The 18,317-nt window shown below is 40.0% G+C and overlaps 1 protein-coding gene across 1 annotated transcript in view; it reads left to right on the forward strand.

The window, feature by feature from the left end:
- antxr1c (ANTXR cell adhesion molecule 1c) overlaps window positions 1–18,317 on the forward strand; it is a 57,022-nt gene that overhangs the window by 25,094 nt on the left and 13,611 nt on the right. The window contains 5 exon segments of the mRNA XM_034107154.1: window positions 584–664; window positions 1,570–1,630; window positions 5,017–5,115; window positions 5,934–6,003; window positions 15,008–15,119. Of these exon segments, the coding sequence (XP_033963045.1) occupies window positions 584–664; window positions 1,570–1,630; window positions 5,017–5,115; window positions 5,934–6,003; window positions 15,008–15,119 (423 nt within the window).

An 18,317-nucleotide genomic window follows, 5' to 3' on the forward strand; every position in this document is an offset into this window, starting at 1 on the left:
AAAGATTGCTACGTCACAACTGATTCAGCAAAGTTGTTTCCGTAACAATTCTGAGCATTTTGTTAAAGAAGCAAAAACATCTCAAGTGAGCGTCTTTGCACAACGGAGGAAGTAGTTAATGTTACTTCAAAATATGGATAACATGTGTTAATGGGAACATACCACACACTTACTCACTTTCATTTCATTTTTATTTGTTCCATGAAAAGGAAATGAAAGTGTGTTAAGATAGGATTTCACTTCCAGTATTCACAGGTGGAAGACATTAGCCGTGTTCCCGTTAGCACATGTTATGCAATGTTCATGGTACGCACAACTTAATGTCTAACAATTATTTACAAAACATGTCTCTATAAACACACCGTACCCGAAAAGGAGCATGGAGAAGAAAAGAATCGTATGTTACCTGCGCCTTTCTCGGAAAAGTAAATAAATAGAAATAGATGGTTTTCTTATTCACAGCCAATCACAACAGTGTCGTAGGAAAATAACAACACCGAAACATCACATGTACAATGAACTTATTCAGTCGATTGTTCAATCATTGTTTTGTGAATCTCTTTCCTCACCTCTCCCTCTGAAGCTGGCCACCATTGCGGACACCATCGAGCACGTGTTTCCTGTGATGGGCGGCTTCCACGCTCTCCGAGGAGTCATCGATTCGGTAAATAAACTCTTCTTTGTGCCGGAGAGACTTCCTGTAGCTTCGGGCCACGTCCGTGTATTTATCCACGAGTCTGTCCTGCGTTCGGACAACTATCTTTTATTACTCCCTCGGTGAAAACTGACTTAAGTTCGAGTACACAGAGCACTTTGTTCTTCATCAGGCACCTCGTTGTTTTGCATAGTGTAAGAGTTTAAAAGCAGAAATACTGATTTATGGTAAACGGACACGGTTATAATCGAAAGTAGTTGTTCTTACTTTTGAACTGTAAGTCTTTGTTTACACTGAAACACACATCTACAGAGCAAAGTAAGCCGACCGTTGAGTCTAATAATAATAATAATACATTTTATTTCGAGGCGCCTTTCAGGACACCCAAGGTCGCCTTTCAGGACACCCAAGGTCGCCTTACAGTGCATTTAAAAGTTAAAACAGCTAAAACAAAAACGGAACAAAATTTAATCGAACCGACAAGGCATATAAAATAATATATACTACTACAGTATATAACCACATTTAGTTACTGTTCCTAACACGGCACCACACATATGCGTAAGTCAAATGTAAATGAAATATCAAAGAATATAACACTATTTAATAGACATTTTCACAAAGGCACTAAGAAATACTTGTTGTATAATTAAATGAACTGATATGTAGGAAATAACTTGTCATAAAATCAGATAGAAAATCTACATTTTATATTTCCCTCTAATGTTTTTGTGTGTTCGAAACAAGCATTGCAAGTTTTACAAAGTGGGACACTCAATAAAAGGTGAAACGGAAAGCCTTAGAACATGTTTTACTGTACTGTTGATGACCAAGTCTAATTGGTTAAGCTGTGCTAAAGATGTCGGCAACAGTTTCATGGTAGAAAATAACTTTCTCCTCAATTATTCCTCCAGATCATCAAGAAATCCTGCATTGAGATTTTGGCGGCCGAGCCCTCCAGCGTGTGTGCAGGAGGTGGGGAAACACACACACACACACACACGCGCACACGCACACACACACACGCTCACACACACTAGTGCCATCATTTCTTGATCTGTGTGTGTGTCTCTCTTTTTCTCACGTCCGTAATGACAATCCCAGACACGTCCTTATATGGGCGTCCAGGTCACTTACAGGAAATGATTGGCAGTGGGAAAATATTAAAGAGTCTCATTAAAAGGACTAACCCTGAGAGAGAGGCAGTGGAGATATTGAATGTTCTCCAAGAATATTAAAGTTATTTACTAAGAAAACCACATTGCTTCGCTCTTGCATTTTGTAGCTCTGTAATTTACTTTCTGCCATTTGCACTAATACGGTTAACTTTAGCGCCATTCGATTTAAATCATAATGTTTCCACATTCTACAGTTCTGGATATTTTCCAGATATCTTGTTTTAAGCTGTTTTGTTTTGGTGACACAGTTAAATGTTATATAACCCAAACCTAAAAGAGAAAGCCATTCAGAGTTTGTGTTCAACATGAGAGAAGTAGAAAGTACAGGTATTTGTGTTCAACATGTGAGAAGTAGAAAGTACAGGTATTTGTGTTCAACATGTAAGAAGTAGAAAGTACAGGTATTTGAGTTCAACATGTAAGAAGTAGAAAGTACAGGTATTTGAGTTCAACATGTGAGAAGTAGAAAGTACAGGTATTTGAGTTCAACATGTAAGAAGTAGAAAGTACAGGTATTTGAGTTCAACATGTAAGAAGTAGAAAGTACAGGTATTTGTGTTCAACATGTAAGAAGTAGAAAGTACAGGTATTTGTGTTCAACATGTAAGAAGTAGAAAGTACAAGTATTTGAGTTCAACATGAGAGAAGTAGAAAGTACAGGTATTTGTGTTCAACATGTAAGAAGTAGAAAGTACAGGTATTTGAGTTCAACATGTGAGAAGTAGAAAGTACAGGTATTTGAGTTCAACATGTAAGAAGTAGAAAGTACAGGTATTTGAGTTCAACATGTAAGAAGTAGAAAGTACAGGTATTTGTGTTCAACATGTAAGAAGTAGAAAGTACAGGTATTTGTGTTCAACATGTAAGAAGTAGAAAGTACAAGTATTTGAGTTCAACATGAGAGAAGTAGAAAGTACAGGTATTTGTGTTCAACATGTAAGAAGTAGAAAGTACAGGTATTTGTGTTCAACATGTAAGAAGTAGAAAGTACTGGTATTTGAGTTCAACATGTAAGAAGTAGAAAGTACAGGTATTTGTGTTCAACATGTAAGAAGTAGAAAGTACAGGTATTTGTGTTCAACATGTAAGAAGTAGAAAGTACAGGTATTTGAGTTCAACATGTAAGAAGTAGAAAGTACAGGTATTTTAGTTCAACATGAGAGAAGTAGAAAGTACAGGTATTTGAGTTCAACATGTAAGAAGTAGAAAGTACAGGTATTTGTGTTCAACATGTAAGAAGTAGAAAGTACTGGTATTTGAGTTCAACATGTAAGAAGTAGAAAGTACAGGTATTTGTGTTCAACATGTAAGAAGTAGAAAGTACAGGTATTTGAGTTCAACATGTAAGAAGTAGAAAGTTCAGGTATTTGGGTTCAACATGTAAGAAGTAGAAAGTACAGGTATTTGAGTTCAACATGTAAGAAGTAGAAAGTACAGGTATTTGTGTTCAACATGTAAGAAGTAGAAAGTACAGGTATTTGAGTTCAACATGTAAGAAGTAGAAAGTACTGGTATTTGAGTTCAACATGTAAGAAGTAGAAAGTACAGGTATTTGAGTTCAACATGTAAGAAGTAGAAAGTACAGGTATTTGAGTTCAACATGTAAGAAGTAGAAAGTACTGGTATTTGAGTTCAACATGTAAGAAGTAGAAAGTACAGGTATTTGAGTTCAACATGTAAGAAGTAGAAAGTACAGGTATTTGAGTTCAACATGTAAGAAGTAGAAAGTACAGGTATTTGTGTTCAACATGTAAGAAGTAGAAAGTACAGGTATTTGAGTTCAACATGTAAGAAGTAGAAAGTACAGGTATTTGAGTTCAACATGTGAGAAGTAGAAAGTACAGGTATTTGAGTTCAACATGTAAGAAGTAGAAAGTTCAGGTATTTGGGTTCAACATGTAAGAAGTAGAAAGTACAGGTATTTGTGTTCAACATGTGAGAAGTAGAAAGTTCAGGTATTTGAGTTCAACATGTAAGAAGTAGAAAGTACAGGTATTTGGGTTCAACATGTAAGAAGTAGAAAGTACAGGTATTTGGGTTCAACATGTGAGAAGTAGAAAGTACAGGTATTTGGGTTCAACATGTAAGAAGTAGAAAGTACAGGTATTTGGGTTCAACATGTAAGAAGTAGAAAGTACAGGTATTTGGGTTCAACATGTAAGAAGTAGAAAGTACAGGTATTTGAGTTCAACATGTAAGAAGTAGAAAGTACAGGTATTTGGGTTCAACATGTAAGAAGTAGAAAGTACAGGTATTTGAGTTCAACATGTAAGAAGTAGAAAGTACAGGTATTTGGGTTCAACATGTGAGAAGTAGAAAGTACAGGTATTTGTGTTCAACGTGTAAGAAGTAGAAAGTACAGGTATTTGGGTTCAACATGTAAGAAGTAGAAAGTACAGGTATTTGGGTTCAACATGTAAGAAGTAGAAAGTACAGGTATTTGAGTTCAACATGTAAGAAGTAGGAAGTACAGGTATTTGGGTTCAACATGTAAGAAGTAGAAAGTACAGGTATTTGGGTTCAACATGTAAGAAGTAGAAAGTACAGGTATTTGAGTTCAACATGTAAGAAGTAGAAAGTACAGGTATTTGGGTTCAACATGTGAGAAGTAGAAAGTACAGGTATTTGTGTTCAACGTGTAAGAAGTAGAAAGTACAGGTATTTGGGTTCAACATGTAAGAAGTAGAAAGTACAGGTATTTGTGTTCAACATGTGAGAAGTAGAAAGTACAGGTATTTGGGTTCAACATGTAAGAAGTAGAAAGTTCAGGTATTTGAGTTCAACATGTAAGAAGTAGAAAGTACAGGTATTTGGGTTCAACATGTAAGAAGTAGAAAGTTCAGGTATTTGAGTTCAAAATGTAAGAAGTAGAAAGTACAGGTATTTGTGTTCAACATGTGAGAAGTAGAAAGTACAGGTATTTCAGTTCAACATGTACGAAGTAGAAAGTACAGGTATTTGAGTTCAACATGTAAGAAGTCAAAGTAAAAAGTCGTCAGAAAAATAAGTAGAAACATATACTTAATTACAGTAACGAAGTATTTGTACTCCACTACGTCCCACCTCTGCTGAGTTGTCACTATCTCGTGAAAACGATCATGATGTACAACACGTGCCGTATGAAATGTAATGTTGTTTGCCAAAGAGTATACAAACGATCAATGTGTTGGCCTTTGCCTCCAGAGTCTTTCCAAGTGGTGGTGAGAGGGAACGGCTTCCTCCACGCCAGGAACATCAACCAGGTGCTCTGCAGCTTCAAAATCAACGACACCGTCACAGTCAGTGAGTACACACACACACACACACACACACACACACACACACACACACACACACACACACACACACACACACACACACACACGCACGCACACACACACACACACACACACACACTGGGCTTGTAACTGTCTAATATGTCTCAGATCAGCCTAGGTTTGGGTCATTTTCAGTCTTTTATTCGTTGTATTTCTCGTAGGCAAACGTTGTCAGATCAGAATACTGTATTTTTACAATGTGAATCCTAAATAATTAATAAAAAATACAGTGAATGGGTTACTTAGATTATGAACAAAAAAACTGTTCCTACTATTTGAATAATCAGTTAAGCCTTTTTCTTTTTGCAAAAATGTCAGAACATTTCATTTCCAGCCTCTCTAATGTCCTGCTTGTTTCAGTTTATAACCTAATTAGTGTTAAAGACATCATGTTGGACTTTGAGAAAAGCAAATCTACTTGTTTTTTCTATTTCCTGACATTTTAGACACCTCAGACTTAATGACATAATCAAGACGGAATTGGCAGATTAATCAAATGTGAAAATAACCATTAGTTGTAGCTCTTAAGTGGATCCTCAGAGGAAGACACCTCATCATACTTCTGTTTCACGAGGGGAAATAGTCCAATTCAAATAGAATATCAGCTTTTGTCAACATTCATTCAGAAAGATATGGGGTCTGTCTTTTGAAGCACATATACAGAGATCAAAGTGTGGCTCTGTCACCTCTCAAAGCACATGTCGAATGATTGTGTTTAGTTCACTATAACACAGAGACTGAGAAGTGCTTATTTATTTATTGAAATGTTGTATTTCCTTCTAGCGGAAAAGCCGGCGAGTGTACAAGACACATTCCTACTGTGCCCGGCTCCTGTCATCGAAGAACTTGGAAAGTAGGTGCCTCTTATTTATCATTTCTTATTCATCTCTAATTCTTTCACTTCAAACAGAGAGAAACATCTGTACACACACACACACACACACACACACACACACACACACACACACACACACACACACACACACACACACACACACACACACACACACATACACATCACTTCAGGGGACCTTACATTGTCTTACATGCATTTCCTGGAGACTTATCCTAACCTTAACCATAACCAAGTCTTCACCCTAAAATTAATGATTCCCACACACACACACACACACACACACACACACACACACACACACACACACACACACACACACACACACACACACACACACTGGACTTAGCAGGCACTTCACTAGAGTCCATCTGCTGCTCATTAGTTGGCGAGGGTCACTCCAGCTTAAAAGACAAATCTACATTAACGAGCGGACCTGCTTTTTATTTAAATGACATTATTCAACATCCAGAGACTAAAAGAGACCAATTAATAAAGCTGAACTTTCCAAAATGTGATTAAAGTGAATTGCAAACATTCGTCAAAAAAAAGTTATCTCACACACACACACACACACACACACACACACACACACACACACACACACACACGGACACAGACCATAAGAAGCCTGCCATGCATTAAGTCTTTTTTATGATACCCATCCGTGGCTGCATTTCTCTTTTCTACATCTCTGTGCAGCTAAAAATAGAAAGAGGCTCTGAAGATATGCCAGAACATGCCGCGGTGAACCTCCACGCTGTCCTGAATTACAGAGAGAAACCAGTCTTTAAAGCACACTGGTCTACCGTGGCACACATATCTATAGGGTATCTCCAGAATACACTATAACATATCAAGAATGAAGTTATACCACAAACTAATAATAATATGTACTACTCTGCTGATGTTCAGGTGTATATCAGTATGTAGTGTCTCTACTTTAAAGAGTCCTCTCCTGCTGATGTTCAGGTGTATATCAGTATGTAGTGTCTCTACTTTAAAGAGTCCTCTCCTGCTGATGTTCAGTTGTATATCAGTATGTAGCGTCTCTACTTTAAAGAGTCCTCTCCTGCTGATGTTCAGGTGTATATCAGTATGTAGCGTCTCTACTTTAAAGAGTCCTCTCCTGCTGATGTTCAGGTGTATATCAGTACGTAGCGTCTCTACTTTAAAGAGTCCTCTCCTGCTGATGTTCAGGTGTATATCAGTATGTAGTGTCTCTACTTTAAAGAGTCCTCTCCTGCTGATGTTCAGGTGTATATCAGTATGTAGTGTCTCTACTTTAAAGAGTCCTCTCCTGCTGATGTTCAGGTGTATATCAGTATGTAGTGTCTCTACTTTAAAGAGTCCTCTCCTGCTGATGTTCAGGTGTATATCAGTATGTAGTGTCTCTACTTTAAAGAGTCCTCTCCTGCTGATGTTCAGGTGTATATCAGTATGTAGTGTCTCTACTTTAAAGAGTCCTCTCCTGCTGATGTTCAGGTGTATATCAGTATGTAGTGTCTCTACTTTAAAGAGTCCTCTCCTGCTGATGTTCAGGTGTATATCAGTATGTAGTGTCTCTACTTTAAAGAGTCCTCTCCTGCTGATGTTCAGGTGTATATCAGTATGTAGTGTCTCTACTTTAAAGAGTCCTCTCCTGCTGATGTTCAGGTGTATATCAGTATGTAGTGTCTCTACTTTAAAGAGTCCTCTCCTGCTGATGTTCAGGTGTATATCAGTATGTAGTGTCTCTACTTTAAAGAGTCCTCTCCTGCTGATGTTCAGGTGTATATCAGTATGTAGTGTCTCTACTTTAAAGAGTCCTCTCCTGCTGATGTTCAGGTGTATATCAGTATGTAGTGTCTCTACTTTAAAGAGTCCTCTCCTGCTGATGTTCAGGTGTATATCAGCATGTAGTATCTCTACTTTAAAGAGTCCTCTCCTGCTGATGTTCAGGTGTATATCAGTATGTAGTGTCTCTACTTTAAAGAGTCCTCTCCTGCTGATGTTCAGGTGTATATCAGTATGTAGTGTCTCTTCTTTAAAGAGTCCTCTCCTGCTGATGTTCAGGTGTATATCAGTATGTAGTGTCTCTTACTTTAAAGAGTCCTCTCCTGCTGATGTTCAGGTATATATCAGTATGTAGTGTCTCTACTTTAAAGAGTCCTCTCCTGCTGATGTTCAGTTGTATATCAGTATGTAGCATCTCTACTTTAAAGAGTCCTCTCCTGCTGATGTTCAGGTGTATATCAGTATGTAGCGTCTCTACTTTAAAGAGTCCTCTCCTGCTGATGTTCAGGTGTATATCAGTACGTAGCGTCTCTACTTTAAAGAGTCCTCTCCTGCTGATGTTCAGGTGTATATCAGTACGTAGCGTCTCTACTTTAAAGAGTCCTCTCCTGCTGATGTTCAGGTGTATATCAGAATGTAGTGTCTCTACTTTAAAGAGTCCTCTCCTGCTGATGTTCAGGTGTATATCAGTATGTAGTGTCTCTACTTTAAAGAGTCCTCTCCTGCTGATGTTCAGGTGTATATCAGTATGTAGTGTCTCTACTTTAAAGAGTCCTCTCCTGCTGATGTTCAGGTGTATATCAGTATGTAGTGTCTCTACTTTAAAGAGTCCTCTCCTGCTGATGTTCAGGTGTATATCAGTATGTAGTGTCTCTACTTTAAAGAGTCCTCTCCTGCTGATGTTCAGGTGTATATCAGTATGTAGTGTCTCTACTTTAAAGAGTCCTCTCCTGCTGATGTTCAGGTGTATATCAGTATGTAGTGTCTCTACTTTAAAGAGTCCTCTCCTGCTGATGTTCAGGTGTATATCAGTATGTAGTGTCTCTACTTTAAAGAGTGCTCTCCTGCTAATGTTCAGGTGTATATCAGTATGTAGTGTCTCTACTTTAAAGAGTCCTCTCCTGCTGATGTTCAGGTGTAAATCAGTATGTAGTGTCTCTACTTTAAAGAGTCCTCTCCTGCTGATGTTCAGGTGTATATCAGTATGTAGTGTCTCTACTTTAAAGAGTCCTCTCCTGCTGATGTTCAGGTGTATATCAGTATGTAGTGCCTCTACTTTAAAGAGTCCTCTCCTGCTGATGTTCAGGTGTATATCAGTATGTAGTGTCTCTACTTTAAAGAGTCCTCTCCTGCTGATGTTCAGGTGTATATCAGTATGTAGTGTCTCTACTTTAAAGAGTGCTCTCCTGCTGATGTTCAGGTGTATATCAGTATGTAGTGTCTCTACTTTAAAGAGTCCTCTCCTGCTGATGTTCAGGTGTAAATCAGTATGTAGTGTCTCTACTTTAAAGAGTCCTCTCCTGCTGATGTTCAGGTGTATATCAGTATGTAGTGTCTCTACTTTAAAGAGTCCTCTCCTCTGATGTTCAGGTGTATATCAGTATGTAGTGCCTCTACTTTAAAGAGTCCTCTCCTGCTGATGTTCAGGTGTATATCAGTATGTAGTGTCTCTACTTTAAAGAGTCCTCTCCTGCTGATGTTCAGGTGTATATCAGTATGTAGTGTCTCTACTTTAAAGAGTCCTCTCCTGCTGATGTTCAGGTGTATATCAGCATGTAGTGTCTCTACTTTAAAGAGTCCTCTCCTGCTGATGTTCAGGTGTATATCAGCATGTAGTGTCTCTACTTTAAAGAGTCCTCTCCTGCTGATGTTCAGGTGTATATCAGCATGTAGTGTCTCTACTTTAAAGAGTCCTTAAAGAGGGGAATTAGTCTGCTTTTAATCGAACCCTCAGCAGAAGGGTCGTAAATCTGAGGGTACATCGTGTTCCTTTGCCTCCTTTAAACTTTGTATCTTCCGCTGTATTTACTTTAAAATGTTCCATTAGACGCCATAAAACTGAACCTCCTGACTCTCAGATCCTACTCATATCTTCTTCCCCCCCTCTCGGTGCCACCGTGGCTCTTTCTTCACCCTCTTGTTTTCCCCGTCTGGTAATTTTTCTCTCAGTATCTGTGTTGTCTTTGCCTCTGTCACCCCCCCCCCCCTCCTGTCAGTGTGCGTGTGCAGGTCCGACTGATCAAAGCCTTACAGCAGCTACTCAGGCCTTTCAACTGTGTGGACATGTGTGTGTGTGCAGCGCGACTCTCTGCAGGGAGGAAAAACTGCTCCGGTTAGGCTTTCAAGAAGTGGAAAAAATAACAGATTGAGATTATTTTGACTGATATAGGACTTGCTGAAGAGTTTGGAATATTAAAGGGGTCCTAGTATGCTTTTGGGGGATTTCCTGTAGTGAGGTATATCGGTTTATGTGCATGTTAATGGTCTGCAAAGCCTAAAATGCCACTTCCCGTCTTTGTTGACCTCCTTAACATAGTGACATCACTATGTAACACTCACGCTTCTATTGGTTAGCGCTCCAACACCTTGTATGTGATAGGCGAAGGGGCGGGACATCTCTAAGTGGTCGACCAATCACAACAGAGCCGGCCAGCTAACCAATCAGAGCAGACTGGGCTCTGGTTTCAGACAGAGGGTGAAAAGAACATTAAAGCATGGAGACATGAAGTAGAGACACTACATACTGATATACACCTGAAATAAGTACAATAGGACGTCTTTAAATATAAATAATGCACTAAAAGAACAATGTTTGCCACTTGTACAAAGGAAGATGAAATAGTAAATAAAAAGCATGTCCGCTCGTTAATGTAGATTTGTCTTTTAAGCTGGAGTGACCCTCGCCAACTAATGAGCAGCAGATGGACTCTAGTGAAGTGCCTGCTAAATCCAGTGTGTGTGTGTGTGTGTGTGTGTTGTGTGTGTGTGTGTGTGTGTGTGTGTGTGTGTGTGTGTGTGTGTGTGTGTGTGTGTGTGTGTGTGTGTGTGTGTGTGTGTGTGTGTGTGTGTGTGTGTGTGTGTGTGTGTGTGTGTGTGTGTGTGTGTGTGTGTGTGTGTGTGTGTGTGTGTGTGTGTGTGTGTGTGTGTGTGTGTGTCCTGTCTGTTGTACTTCCTTGTCTAACAGCTGTGAGACAGGGCGCTCTACAAACTAACATTTCCTCCCAAATACTTTATTTCCTCCACTTCCTCAAGTCCACACTTGTGAGTTTTCTCTGGCTCCTTCTTCTCTTTTCAACATTGTGTTTCTGTTCCAGGCTTCTAGGCTTTCTGCTCTCAGAAACGTATCCAATAAAAGATTACATTATAACACTGGCAGTATGTTAGAGTTTCTCCAAAACTAAAACTAACTTTGATTTGATTTTCCTGTGTGATGTGTCTTAATGTCAAGAGCTTCACTTCAACTAATACGACATGTTTGATGTTTTATAACAGAGAACACTCAACCCCACATTCACCCTCCGTTCTTACTCCAGAACCAAATCTGTGTTCAATGATTCCTCATTTTCATCCTTTTTTAAATGTAGAGAGGTAATAATTATTAAACATATCATATATATTATTCTGAAATGGACCAATCTGCACAACGACTACTTTTACTGTCTTTCACTATATTTTGATGAGAATACTTTCTACTTTCACTTGAGGAACATTTTGAATGCAGGACTTTTACTGTAACAGAGTATTCCTACACTCTGGTACTTCTACTTTTACTCAAGTACAAGATCTGAGTACTTCTACTTTTACTCAAGTACAATATCTGAGTACTTCTACTTTTACTCAAGTACAAGATCTGAGTTCTTCTACTTTTACTCAAATACAAGATCTGAGTACTTCTACTTTTACTCAAATACAATATCTGAGTACTTCTACTTTTACTCAAGTACAAGATCTGAGTACTTCTACTTTTACTCAAATACAAGATCTGAGTACTTCTACTTTTACTCAAATACAAGATCTGAGTTCTTCTACTTTTACTCAAATACAAGATCTGAGTACTTCTACTTTTACTCAAATACAAAATCTGAGTACTTCTACTTTTAGTCAAGTACAAGATCTGAGTACTTCTACTTTTACTCAAGTACAAGATCTGAGTACTTCTACTTTTACTCAAATACAAAATCTGAGTACTTCTACTTTTAGTCAAGTACAAGATCTGAGTACTTCTACTTTTACTCAAGTACAAGATCTGAGTACTTCTACTTTTAGTCAAGTACAAGACCTGAGTACTTCTACTTTTAGTCAAGTACAAGATCTGAGTACTTCTACTTTTACTCAAGTACAAGATCTGAGTAATTCTACTTTTACTCAAGTACAAGATCTGAGTACTTCTACTTTTACTCAAATACAAGATCTGAGTACTTCTACTTTTACTCAAATACAAGATCTGAGTACTTCTACTTTTACTCAAGTACAAGATCTGAGTACTTCTACTTTTACTCAAGTACAATATCTGAGTACTTCTACTTTTAGTCAAGTACAATATCTGAGTATTTCTACTTTTACTCAAGTACAAGATCAGAGTACTTCTACTTTTACTCAAGTACAAGATCTGAGTACTTCTACTTTTAGTCAAGTACAATATCTGAGTATTTCTACTTTTACTCAAGCACAAGATCTGAGTGCTTCTACTTTTACTCAAGTACAAGACCTGAGTACTTCTCCCCCTCTGTCCTTCAGTCTAAACTCCCCTCGTCTCTGTCTAAGTCTCTGTTTGGTCTTGATTGTCCTCACGATCCCCTCCTCTCTGTCTAAGTCTCTGTTTTGTCCTGATTGTCCTCACGATCCCCTCGTCTCTATCTAAGTCTCTGTTTTGTCCTGATTGTCCTCATGATCCCCTCCTCTCTGTCTAAGTCTCTGTTTTGTCTTGATTGTCCTCACGATCCCCTCCTCTCTGTCTAAGTCTCTGTTTTGTCCTGATTGTCCTCACGATCCCCTCCTCTCTGTCTAAGTCTCTGTTTTGTCCTGATTGTCCTCACGATCCCCTCCTCTCTGTCTAAGTCTCTGTTTGGTCCTGATTGTCCTCACGATCCCCTCGTCTCTGTCTAAGTCTCTGTTTTGTCCTGATTGTCCTCACGATCCCCTCCTCTCCTCCGAGTTTGGGAAAAACAATTCTGGGAATTTCACGTGACCTCATTTTGGAGCCTGTTCCCGTCCTGTTCCCCCCCCCCCACACACACACACACACCTCTCACTGTGTGGATGTCCAGGTGGAAGTAAACGAGGTCTGGCAGATGGAAGGAAGCCGTTTGACCGATAAACCCGTCTGCACTCAGCTGTCTGGCTAGTTCTTAGAAGTGGAGTGGGGGGGGTCGAAGTGGTTGAAGTTCATGATCAACAGCAGACATACCTTTCTGACAACGAACAGCTGGGGTTGGAACACTGATAGAGAAGAAGCCTCCTCAAGTTCATGTTTTTAATGCATCCTTAAGTCGCAAAATGCTAAAGTGTGAGTACTAGATTCAACAGAAAACATCTCTCAGATTTCAGTTAGCGTTTAAGTCAAGTGGCAAAACTTATAAAACACAAATATGCTTGTATGATATGATGCAGTATTGTAAAACTAATCAACCCAGGATCTTGAAAAGTAACTTAAATATCTCTACATTGACAACTTATAACATTAAAATGCAAGGATGTGTACTGTATGTGTACTCATACTTAAGTATAAGTTGGAGGTACTTGTGCTTTACCTGAGTATTCTAACAATTTAGATTTGTTTATTTTACTCAAACAAGCCCTAATATGCTTTTTAGGCATCTTTTCCTGCAGTGTGTTATATCGGTTTGTGTGCATGGAGATGGTCTACGAAGGCTAAAAAACACACATTGTACGTGATAGGCTAAGGGGCGGGACATCTGTAAGTGATTGACCAATCAACCAAAAGCATGGAGACATGTTGCAGTAGATACACTACATACTGATATACACCTGAACATCAGCAGGAGAGGACTCTTTAAAGTAGAGACACTACATACTGATATACACCTGAACATCAGCAGGAGAGGACTCTTTAAAGTAGAGACACTACCTACTGATATACACCTGAACATCAGCAGGAGAGGACTCTTTAAAGTAGAGACACTACATACTGATATACACCTGAACATCAGCAGGAGAGGACTCTTTAAAGTAGAGACACTACATACTGATATACACCTGAACATCAGCAGGAGAGGACTCTTTAAAGTAGAGACACTACATACTGATATACACCTGAACATCAGCAGGAGAGGACTCTTTAAAGTAGAGACACTACACACTGATATACACCTGAACATCAGCAGGAGAGGACTCTTTAAAGTAGAGACACTACATACTGATATACACCTGAACATCAGCAGGAGAGGACTCTTTAAAGTAGAGACAATACATACTGATATACACCTGAACATCAGCAGGAGAGAACTCTTTAAAGTAGAGACACTACATACTGATATACACCTGAACATCAGCAGGAGAGGACTCTTTAAAGTAGAGACACTACACACTGACATACACCTGAACATCAGCAGGAGAGGACTCTTTAAAGTAGAGACACTACATACTGATATACACCTGAACATCAGCAGGAGAGGACTCTTTAAAGACAAGAGGAGAATAAGTGGAAGAGAAGTGGAAAAACACACAAGTTGCCCAGAACCATAAAAAACAACATATTTTTCCACTTTGACTTCATTGCAGCAGTGCGTCCGTCCCACTTCGGCCGCGGTGCCTGCCGTGTGTCGGAGTGATTCACACCTTCACTTTGTTTTCCTCCTCTGGTTTGAACCACAGTGGAAACAACCATTGGGTTTTTTCATTTGGGCTCAGATTGCTCAATTACAAGTGAAACGAAGGTCGTAAACAAAATGTATCGGGTGCTGTTTTGCATTTTCTATCGCCAGAGATCTGTGGAGTAAAAACGGGGGTTGCAGCATCTGTGCAGATCTCTCTGCTCAGTCCCTCGTGTCTTTCCTGTTGGTTCAAATTACATTTTCACATTTTCACTTCCTCACTACCTCACAGTTTCAGTGACGTGATACAAAGTGAACCCGAGTTCAAACTACATCACTCTAGTCAAACAAACCTGAGGAGGAAGCGCCTCAGTCCAAATAAGCGTCTGCGGACGTGCTTGTTGTTGCATCCCAACGTGAGAAACACTTCTGACTTTGCACGTGTTTTCTTTCAGGGTGATTTACCTGCAAGTGAGCATGAACGACGGGCTGTCCTTCATCAGCAGCAACGTGCACATCACCACCACCGAGTGTGTAAGTGGAAGCTTCTCCTACCCCCTCTTCAACGTACAGAGATTTACTATCCTTCAACGTCGAATCGCACAAGTGTAAATCAAAACTCAAACATATCGGATATCTAAAACAGATTTATTTTTCTCCACACTTTCCATTGGAGATGCGTTTAAGTTCAATAATGCGCGAAAAATAATTATGAAAAAGGACCGTGAGTAAAGTACAGTGTACTGTAATAATACATTTTTATGACAAAGGTTTTTATGTGCCTTTCATTTGTCCAGCAAAAGAAAAAGAAAAGAAAAAAACTGCAGCTCGTTTCTCCTAAAAAAACATTTTAGCCCCTCGTCATCAATCCTTTTCCACATCATGTACTTGCTCAGTTGGAGATACTCTTAAGCAGGGGGGTCAGACTCAAACACACAGTGGACCAACATTAAAAAGTGGGTGCTAGTCGAGGTCCGGACTGGTTCAATGTTTATTGCAGAACTTATTGAAATGAACTTATTGCACAAATTAAACCTGGAACTAACAAAGCTTAAATTATTACCTATAAAAACAACATTACATAATCAGCTGCTTTCATTTCTCATGGCTCTATCTGCAGCTTCTCCAGAGTCACTTCTTATGAGTACATTTCTCCACAGGCCAACAACAGCTTCAACAAAACTATTCCCCTCAAAGAGTAACAAACATGCCCTGCTGTCGTGAGAGAAAGTGCAGAAGGAAGCATCCATTGAACTCAGGTTGCTGCTCTGAGATGCTAGCTCAGATACTTGGCCTCTCATCTCGGGTGCAGGGTCATCAATGTTTGGGCTCTGAGCGGAGGAGACCCTCAGGATGGAGGGAAGGTGCAATATACCGGCGGGCCAGATCTAATAGGAATTAGAAATTATCCTGCGGGCCGAAATTGAATCCACCAAGGGCCGGATTTGGCCCCCGGGCCTCGAGTTTGACACATGTGCTCTTATGTATATGTCGGTGTGAAGCATCCCTTCCTCAAAACCAAGATTAAATCGTCATTTAAGACAATTTAAATAAATCCACCAACATAAAACACATATGTTGGAACATATGGAGAGCAGATTGACACCCAGCAGAAACAAGTCTCTGTAGATGTTCTCCCTCTGTCCATGTGACACTGTGTTGTGGTTCATGACGGACTCAATCAGACATAGCATTGCAATTCGCTGCCACCAAACCAAACCATAGGCTGAAGTCCTGAGGGAGGCTTGGCAGTAAATGATGCCTGCTGCAAACCCTCCCAAAGCGCCATTTAAAGCAGATGCATCCTTTGTAGTCGACCCACAAAATGCGCACATATAGAAAAACCTGCTTTGTGTGTGCAGCAGTGACGGGACGCAGACGTGGTCGCTGCGAGCGGTTGGCTGAACCATTACTCTGAAAGATTCAGAGAACTTGCCGATTGGGACATTTGTGAGAATGAAAAGCAGTGACTCTTCACCGCGGACCCCTGCATCCCCCCCTCTCGCTGTGTCTCTGCCCACAAGACAGATAGGGGAGAGTGGAACCACATGGGATCTGTGGGAGGTAATGGGAAGCATGTTGGCTCGCGGGCGCTCGTCGGGTTTGAAGAGATTCATTCAGGAGGTTCACACAGTTTACACAAATACTGTCATCGAGGAAAAGTAAAGTATTGCTAGATCGAGATGAACAACATCCTCTGTGTCGAATACTACTGCTACTATTTTTATTTCTGATGCTACTTCTGTTTCTCCTAGGTATTGTTTTTCTACTATGTTTACTTTTACAATACAACTTTATTTATAAAGCACTTTAAACCTCCAGACCGAAGTGCTGTACAGGCAAATGGATAAAGCAAAGCATACACACAAAAAAGTACAAGTAAAAACTATTTAAATGAAAAAGCAACACTCTGAAAGATGTTGAAACGCCAAATGTTAAAACGCTAAGTTTTACAATATCTTCTCCTTTCTCTTCTTCTACTTTTTGTGTTCAAACTAGAAATGCATGAATTTAGAATTCGAGGCCAATTCAGATTGTACATGCCTCAGATTGACAGCAGCCATTTGTATCACTTTTATTTTGTTGACAATTTAAATGGAATCAAAGACTCGGACCAGGACCGATCGAGCGCCACCGCGACGCGTCCTAAAACCAGGAAGTAAGCTGCGCATGGGTTCCTTCGACAGAAACGCAAAGCGATGTCTCCATAGGATTTTGGAAAATAGCTCGAGATGAGGTCTGTGGTTGAAACGCATTGAAGAGACGGGTCGCGTTTTGTTAAATTAATCTATCGATTCGAAAATGATAAAAGTAGGGTAGACAAAACGCGACCCGTCTCTTCAATGCGTTTCAACCACAGACCTTATCTCGAGCTATTGCATCGAGATTGCATTGCGTTTTTGTCGAAGGAACCCATGCGCAGCTTACTTCCTGGTTTTAGGACGCGTCACTGCGGCGCTCGATAGTGAAAGAAGAGATCTTGTATCCTAACGGGACCTTCACGGCAAGATTATGGGAGGCTGTGGCTCAGTGGGTTGTGCGCTGAACTTCGAATCAGGGGGTTGCAAGTTCGAGTCCCTCTGCAGTCAGCATGTCGTTGTGTCACTTCACCCCAAATTGCTGCTGTGGGGATAGTCCACAGCACTACGATACGATACAGCAGCTCCATGTCCAACATCCAGACACAATACATGAAACACAAAGAACACACATTTAACATAACGGCACAATCGATGAGAGAAAGGCTGCTCAAAGAGCCTTCATCTGATCTGGGGTCAGCTCACTGAGAGGATTGACTGGAGCACCAAGGATGCTTCAGTCTGACCTTATTGAATCGTGGGACCCTGTATCTCCGATCAGATGGTAGCCGTTCATATTCACTTTGGATAAAAGCGTCTAACAAGTGACATGTAATGTAACTTCAAAATGAAAGTGCGCCGGATGGACGAACAAAGAGCTTCCAGACCGAGCAGCACTCTGAAATCACGGCTATTCAATGATAATGAGAATCATGATCAATGCTTTCACTATTTTGAATAATATCGCAATATCGGTCAAAGATAAACGCAATTGTGTGTGTGTGTGTGTGTGTTCTGATGCTGTGTGTGTGTGTTTGTGTGTGTGTGTTCTGATGTTGTTCTGATGCTGTGTGTGTGTGTTCTGATGCTGTGTGTGTGTGTGTGTGTGTGTGTGTGTGTGTGTGTGTGTGTGTGTGTGTGTGTGTGTGTGTGTGTGTGTGTGTGTGTGTGTGTTGTGTGTGTGTGT

This window comes from Pseudochaenichthys georgianus, chromosome 19 (assembly GCF_902827115.2).
Source record: "Pseudochaenichthys georgianus chromosome 19, fPseGeo1.2, whole genome shotgun sequence".
Taxonomy (NCBI): domain Eukaryota; kingdom Metazoa; phylum Chordata; class Actinopteri; order Perciformes; family Channichthyidae; genus Pseudochaenichthys; species Pseudochaenichthys georgianus.